The following is a 7,861-nucleotide window of genomic DNA, read 5'->3' as shown; positions in this document are numbered from 1 at the left end:
ACTTACTGGTTTACCCTGTTTGCCTCCAGAAGGATATGAGCCCTGTAAGAAGTCAATCAGACTTGTATTAATTGAATGTAAAATCTTCTATCACTATCTTCAGACAACTTTTGCAGTACTTAGGACAAGCTTATTTGGGTGTTCTTTGAACAAAAAAAAAAAAAGCTTAAAATTTACACTCTGTACTACACACCACAACAATGGCAATTTGAATCAAGAAAGCAGTGTTAAGTAAAACAGCCTGGCCACTAGAGTATGTTCAAAGGAATACTTTACACAGAGCAGTAACTCATTGTAACCAAATCTTTTACTCTCCTTACTGAAGCGACTTTGATCCATATTACCTGCACTGTTTAAACTTCATAAAATGTCCAAATTAATGTATCTGTCAGCATCAAGTAACTGACCTGATGTACAAAGTATGTTAGGAGTGAGTTTGAAGTGATGGGATGGAAAGAGAACACTCACCTGCCCACCATATTGGCTGCCTCTTGAGGGATAAGATCCCTATTAAAAAAAAAAAAATCAGGGAAAATTAACAGCAGATACTTTTTGTTTTTCTATGCAAAATGAAACATCACAGGACTTTTGACAGGAGATCTCAGTCATAATCTGGAAAGTATATTAATCTAAAAAGATGCAGTGAAAGGCTTCTGATCTAATACCTCTAAGTTCTTCAACAGCTGAAAGTAGTAAATTGGGCAGTCACAAAACACCTTCTGAGACTGTTCTGTTCCATAAATAAATGGATTAAAAGTGTCTTACATATGTCTCTATTCAAGAGGAAAGAACCAATTGACTTTATTTGTGATTTTCTACATCAGACATGTTTAGAGAGCACCATGTGTATTATTGTAAAAACATTGTTAATACTACCAAATAGGTAGTTTGGAAAAAAAAAAAAAAAAAAGATTTGCTGCTGTTAAGAATCCTCTCCATTCTACATGAGATTATCTTTTTAACAGAGTGATACTGAAAACCAATGCTTGCCAGTGAAATAAAAAGCAATTAATTTTTTTAGTATGGTAGAGTGAGACATTGCAAATACAGTAATACTAATGGAAACTAAGCTCCATCTTTTGAGTTAGTCATGCATTTCATCTGTCAGCTATTTGCACTAGTAACATTTCCGAATCGATGCCGAACAGTCTGCATACGGTATATGCTTAACAGGAAGAGTCTTGAGGTGACTCTAAAGAGGAAAGTAGTGTTATTGTGTGCAACACACTGGAATTTATATATTTTTAAGCAGCATCTACTGGTTTATTCTGTACCAAATTGTCAAAGTATGTAGTGTAAATATTAAATAATCACTTGAAATAAGAGGCATTCTGAGGTGAAACAACTAAAATTATGATCTATGAAATTTCTTTACATGGAAATTTTTTCATGCTACTCCATTTTGAGTAGATTACAGCTACCTACAGTCCCTGTTTTCAAATATTTATTAGGAGTAAAATGACCCTAAAAAACTGTCAGTATATGTATTGCATGATATTTTTTCAGCTGATAAATTGCAAATAGAAGATCTTAAAAACAAAGAAAATTTGCTTGCCTGTGCACCACCATACTGACTGCTTCCAGGATATGAACCCTATAAAAAGAATGCAATTTATATATACATACATATATATATATATGTTGTTTTTTTTTTTTTAATAGCAACAAATTTTTAAATGGCAAAAAAAGATCCTGGACTTAATATAATACAAACAGTTCTCATGACACTGATTAACTGGAAGAACTTTACACACTTACTAATGCAGTGGAAAATGACTAATTATCCACACATCATCTTGGTGGTTTATGCAGTGAGATGAAGCCTATGAATAATTCTTCAGTAATTTTTTAAGGTAAGAAAGCTTCCATAACTACAAAGTAAAACCTTGGCTCTTGTATATGGAAGGATGTAACTGAAATGCCAAGAGTGATTGAATAAAAGCCCCATGCACTCTCTGGAATTATTGTACCTATGTCTCTGACTAAACTGAACTCAATATTTAATGGCTGCTGGCAAATACGACAACTGAGCCATGTTTATTCTTGAGGAACTAATCTGTAAATGTTAGAGATAAACAGCCTACCTGTCCACCATGGTAGTTGGTTCCTGCAAAAGAGCCCTGCATTCAACAGAAACAGCAATGTTTACTCTATATTAACTTCAGTGTCACACAGAGGAAATCCAAGAGAACACACTGACTTATTGCAATGATCAAGTAATTTACACTGCTTACTATTATTCTGATTCATCTTGATTTATATGTCAAGGAATATATATGTGTATATATATATAGTGTGTATATAAGTGAGTAGTATTATTATTGTATCATTTCTATTTTTATAAATTCTAATTTATATGTTGCTTTCAACACTTTTGATTCTCAGAATTGGCATATATATCATGGGTTATATACTTGGGGTGTCATTTTTCTTGATTTCGCAGACCAATAAAGAGAAGTAGTGATCCAAGCAATTTTGACTTTACTGAAAAAAAAAACAGGTAACTGAACCCTCCTTCAGAAGTAAATTAACTTGATCTCAGCAAAACAGTGGAGGGGATTTTGTACATTTGGGGGGTTTTGGCTTTTTTTTCAGGAATTCACAAAGAAATAAGAAATATACTAATTAGACAGAAAAATGGAAATTGCTTTAACTTTTCCAAATGTGTTTCTCTGCTCCATTCTGAAAGCATTTGGAGCCAAGATTTTAATCTAAGTTTCACTAGTTCAATCATACTGTTAATAACTATTATAAGAGCAAAGTCCAAAACCCAACTGGTGCACCATGTGAAAATATTTCATCGTAGAACTTCACAGACAGAATTATTTCAAGTGTAGTTCCTTGGGAATTTTCCAGTATGTGTACATATTATGAGAAAATATATATAAAGACAAGCAATACTTACTGAACCTCCACCGGGGCACACACACCCACCCTGTACAAAACACAACCAAACTTACTTTCCTGGGTCTATGATTGGAATAGGCCTCTGAATTAGTAAATCAAACTCATATTCTGCTACTCTTAAAAAAATGTACTATAAAACAATGCTCATCAACTTATCAAGCTCCATTTAAATAGGCAGTTTCTTTATCTCTCCCCTGCCCTTTAGGCTAGCTGTGCAATTACTGATCAAAATTTTAAATAGAATCTTCTAACTTCTCACTTAAAATTTACAGTAAAAACCTACTCACTAAAGGATAAGTAAAAAATTCTGAATAGTAATACAGCTTGTATTTCATTTTCCCTTGAGAATACCAGAGCAACCAGAATTTCCCCAGGGAAGTGATCACAGTGCCAAGCCTGTCAGAATTCAAGAAGCATTTGGACAATGCACAGGGCCAGGAGTTGGACTGATGATTCTGACGGATCAGTGTACTCTATGATCCTATGGATACATGCAGTATCTTCACTCTTTAGAGGACTTCCAGTGGAGGCCTATTAGGTAACTTCTACTCTGATAAAACTTAGAGGGGGCTAGGTGTTCATATTCAGTGTCTCACTTTCCACATTCAATCTGGATGAAATGTGATTGTGTAACTTTCTTTGTGAAAGAAAGTTACACAAAGCAATTTGTGAGTATATGACACTAGCAGTACCAAACAGTGCAGAGAAAGAAAACATACCTGTCCACCAGACTGTCTGACTCCTGAAGAAAAGCCCTGGAAGAAATGAGTTACTTAATTACTTCTGTGTTACTGAGTAACATTTTCACTTGTTCTCTGTGGTTCTCAGTCTTTCAAATTGCTTCCATTTAAACAGCAGAAAAAAATGTCTTCTTAAACTGTGATATGTTGAAGAAACTTTTCCATGCAGTGTCACAGGCCCCTGCATCATTTGCTCTTAACATGATCTGATATACCAGAAAGACTCATACTTAGCAATCCTGCTTCAGTCTGGCTTAAAGCTATTCTATCTCAGAATGTTCCTTTCTTGCAAAAATTACTGGTCTGTTTTCCTGATGAACTGTGTATCCAAACCACAAGTACCATGAAAGTAGAAGTCTTACCTGTCCACTATACTGGCTGCTTCCTGAAGAGGCTATACCCTAAAGAAGTGAAAAAACATTTGTATTTGTTGCACATTCTTTAACTTGCGACATGTCACAGAAAAACACATTTTTATTTGTCTTCCTTGGATTTAAGTGCCACAGAGACTTGAACATTTACTATATAACCATACTGAAACCCACTGAAAGCCTTTACAGTGGTTGCTGTTTAAACAGAACAATGAAGTTTGAATCAAAATCAGCTTCAGGCACGTGTGAGTAGTGCTCTGGCTTGGACTGCATGCTCACAGCAGCCTTCCATACTTTGCTTATGTGAGTGGCCTGACACAACAGAGTCAGATATTCATCTATTCTGCCTAAACACTGTTTCTCTGTAAGATACTCCTTTAAAAAATATCCCAATTTTCACAGGAAAAAAAAAAAAGGCAAACAATGGAGAAAACAACCAATAAACAGAAAAACAATTCTCACCTGTCCTCCATAAGGTCTGCCACCTGAGAAAAATGGACCCTGTAGCAAAGGTGCCAATTATTTCTCAAATCAACAAGCTTCTTAAGGAGCTTTTTAAAGAAACACTATTTTTCCTCTGTTGCACAATGAAAAGTGACAGGAAGATAAACACTTGGCCTATTGCTTTATGTGTCACCCCATATTAGAGACTGTACCTCCAGGTAACACTAGGAACTCTGTCATCTTTCATTTCACAGGGGCAAGAGGAGTCTTAGTAACTCCTCACCTTCTCCCCTCTTCCTATTTTAAACCATACTGAAGGAAATGAGATAGAGGAGGGATGAATCTGCTTCCTTATTGTTAGAGCTAAGAAACTTTGACAGCACAGGGTAGGTTAGAGGGTAGAACAAGTCCAGACCTGCATTTAATATAACAGAAGCAGCACATCTCCATAGTTTTTGTATTGCTTCGGATAATACATCTTTAGATACCTATCTGTTATCAGATAAATAGTTTTCACAAAATATTTTTGAGTCAATTTTAAAATACCAGGTTTTGGTATAGAGCAAGAGATTCTCACCTGGCCTCCATACTGGCTGCCTCCTGAAGAAGGTGAACCCTGAACAAAAAAAGAAATAAATAATCTCTATATCCATGTCATAGTACTCCTTTAAACCGTGCTCCATATGAAGGAGTACCTTGTTTCCTTCACTCCAGAACTGTGAGTGGACTGAACCAGACTGTGCTAAAATGGCTGAGGTTCATCCGCATTTACCATGATGCATGAGAATTTCCATCTTAAAAACTCTTCTGTGGCTTGGGATCCCATACATTTATAACCATTATATACTTGGCAACAAAAACGGACAGAACCCATTTAGATGGATGGAACCCCATTTTAGATAAAAAATGGACAGAACCCCCCCAGACAAAACCCCAATCTCCTTAAAATGTTCTTTTACCCAGAGAATTGCCAAATCTCTTTGCTAAAGTAGTAAATGCTATAAAGGAAGAATATTCACCTGTCCACCATATTGGCTGCCTCCTGAGGAAGGTGAACGCTGAAAATAAACAAAAAATGGAAACTGAAACTTTGTTACGCTGATTTCATAGACTCATAGAATAATTTCATGAGGCTTTAAAATTTGTGGTTAGCTTCATAAAGTATTTATTTATTTCAGAGAGACCTGATATCTAGTCCTGCAAATTTCAAGAGTCAACTGAGTCAACCATGTATTTTACATTCTATTTTTTCTTAGTCTTAGATAATGGTCTGAACTTGTTTTGTTTAATTACAGTAGCATCAGAACACTACAGAGAAAGATTTACTGAAAAGATTTTAGATTAAATTAAAGCTAAGATAGAATCAGTCAGGTGGACAATAAATAAACTACAAAAATGGGGACTATTAATGCTTACTTGTCCACCATACTGGCTGCCTCCATAAGAAGATGACTCCTGGAAAAAAATTTATAATTAGTTATTTCTGAATATCTAATTAATGGAAAGAATTGGCAAAACACCTATATTTTGGTTTTTGAGTGTTTTGAGTGTGTGTAATCATCCCAAAATAAACTCTGTTTTTTTGTCTTCCTTGAATTCACAATATTACTACAGAGTATAGACCACTGTCAATTTTCTTGATATATCAAATTGAGATCCTTAATATGAGTCAAATATTTATTAAAAATATAATATATAATATTAAAGTAAGAACTTACATGTCCTCCATACTGGCTAGATCCAGAGGAATATGAATCCTGTAAAGAATACCAGATGAGTGAATTACCTGGAGTAGGATTTCCTTACACCAAAACATGATTCTGCCAGGACAACAGGAGCAAGAGAGCAAGGTAAGAATGAAGACAGTGAGCAGGACTTTCAGAATGCTTTAATAACTAGGATTTAAGTTGAGCAAATAAATTTGAGATCCTTAGCAAGGGTGGGAGGCAAAGACATAGTGCTCTGTGTGACAAGTTGGAAAGGTTAAAGTGACATTCTTTACTGTTCTTTCTCTGCTCACTTCTGGAGAATGACTTCTTTTTATTTGGAAAGCTGAATGCTGGGCCAGAGCTAACAGTAAAATATGGGCTACCTAACAGGAGTCTAAAAACCAAACAAAGAAAATTTATTGAAACATCATACAAGAGGTCTCTTTAAAGAGGGGAGATTGGATTTTTATTTTTTTTTCATAATGGAATTAGGTCAAATAGGAATAAAAATTGATGCAGTTTGACTCATTCTTTCCCCATATTTTATTTTTTGGGTTTTTTTTTTGTTTGTTTGTTTTTGAGCTTCATTTTGCAAATTTCACGAAGCAAGGACACTATTTGGTAAAAAATCCATTGTTATAATTTTTAGGACATATCTAACTCAATAGTGAATTTCACTTGCTGGGCTTCTGTTCTTTTTACCCAGTTCCTATATAAAAACTGAATTTAATTGAATGAATTAACAATCATTTTCAGAAGTGGCAAACTACCTCTCCTTTTGGAATGAATCCTTACCTGGCTGTTGTACTGGCTGCCTCCAGACGAAGATGTGTCCTGGGGAAAAATGCAAACACCAATTATTTTGCTGTAGAAGAAGTCTTTGTAGCAAAACTTCTTGCAAGATAGCAGTACATAAAGACTAATACTAAACTTCCTTGCAGTAAATTATCTAAGAGGAATAAAATCATATAAATCCATGTCCTTGGGGGATATTTTTATATAATTCCAAGGAAGCCAGTGGAATTGACTCCCAAAGTAAATATTTATACTGTTATCTACCTGTGTTTGTAAAAACATTTTTCATTGTAAGACTTTGAATGAAAACTATTTAAAATGGAAAGAGAAACTGGGATCACTACAAAAATGTCCTGTGTGCATTTTTTAGTTATAATTAAAAAAATGTCATGTGTGTATTTTTAATTGTAACCAAAGTATGTTATTTTCTCAAGTATATGACTTCTATTAGCCATTCTTTTTATCCTCTCTAGCCATTATATTGATAAACTAACAGAGGACACACTTAAAAGCTGATGAACATTTCTTACATTTGCAGAGGAATCACTTCTGACTGAACTAGAGGATTCACCCTATAAAGGAAAAAAAAAAAGGAAAAGAAAAATTAGCCTTTGTCTTTGGTCATAAACTATAAATGAAACAAAACCTTAGAATATTTGTTCCATGGCATTTCAAAGGAAGAATATCACAGCCTGAAATTAATTACACTTATACTTCACTTGCTTTTATCTATTTGCCAATAGAGGAAATAGCCCTTTTTTTGGCCTAGAAGACCATAAATCATAAAATATCATATTGTATCTACCTATAATTCATTGCCTAGGAAATAAGAATATTTCCAAGGTGCAGGAATGTCTTTTACATGCTACATGTTGATTGTCCACATATGTTTGCT

The 7,861-nt window shown here is 34.6% G+C and overlaps 1 protein-coding gene across 20 annotated transcripts in view; it reads right to left on the bottom strand.

Moving 5' to 3' along the window:
* Positions 1 to 7,861, bottom strand: part of LOC101234018 (uncharacterized) — a 72,888-nt gene that overhangs the window by 3,684 nt on the left and 61,343 nt on the right. For 13 of the 20 annotated variants that reach the window (XM_072932530.1, XM_041717861.2, XM_041717865.2 and 10 more), the window contains 14 exons: positions 7,497 to 7,538; positions 6,967 to 7,005; positions 6,181 to 6,219; positions 5,879 to 5,917; positions 5,482 to 5,520; positions 5,040 to 5,078; positions 4,481 to 4,519; positions 4,010 to 4,048; positions 3,627 to 3,662; positions 2,906 to 2,935; positions 2,085 to 2,120; positions 1,556 to 1,594; positions 469 to 507; positions 7 to 42 (listed from right to left, as the gene is read on the bottom strand). In XM_072932530.1, coding sequence (XP_072788631.1) covers positions 7 to 42; positions 469 to 507; positions 1,556 to 1,594; positions 2,085 to 2,120; positions 2,906 to 2,935; positions 3,627 to 3,662; positions 4,010 to 4,048; positions 4,481 to 4,519; positions 5,040 to 5,078; positions 5,482 to 5,520; positions 5,879 to 5,917; positions 6,181 to 6,219; positions 6,967 to 7,005; positions 7,497 to 7,538 — 531 coding nt within the window. The remainder of the gene's footprint in view (positions 1 to 6; positions 43 to 468; positions 508 to 1,555; positions 1,595 to 2,084; positions 2,121 to 2,905; positions 2,936 to 3,626; positions 3,663 to 4,009; positions 4,049 to 4,480; positions 4,520 to 5,039; positions 5,079 to 5,481; positions 5,521 to 5,878; positions 5,918 to 6,180; positions 6,220 to 6,966; positions 7,006 to 7,496; positions 7,539 to 7,861) is intronic. The other 7 variants (XM_072932535.1, XM_072932538.1, XM_072932533.1 and 4 more) reach the window with 6 other exon arrangements.

This window comes from Taeniopygia guttata, chromosome 8 (genome assembly GCF_048771995.1).
Source record: "Taeniopygia guttata chromosome 8, bTaeGut7.mat, whole genome shotgun sequence".
In the NCBI taxonomy this organism is placed as follows: domain Eukaryota; kingdom Metazoa; phylum Chordata; class Aves; order Passeriformes; family Estrildidae; genus Taeniopygia; species Taeniopygia guttata.
Note: the sequence above shows the minus strand (reverse complement) of the source record. Positions and strands in the feature narration are given on the sequence as shown.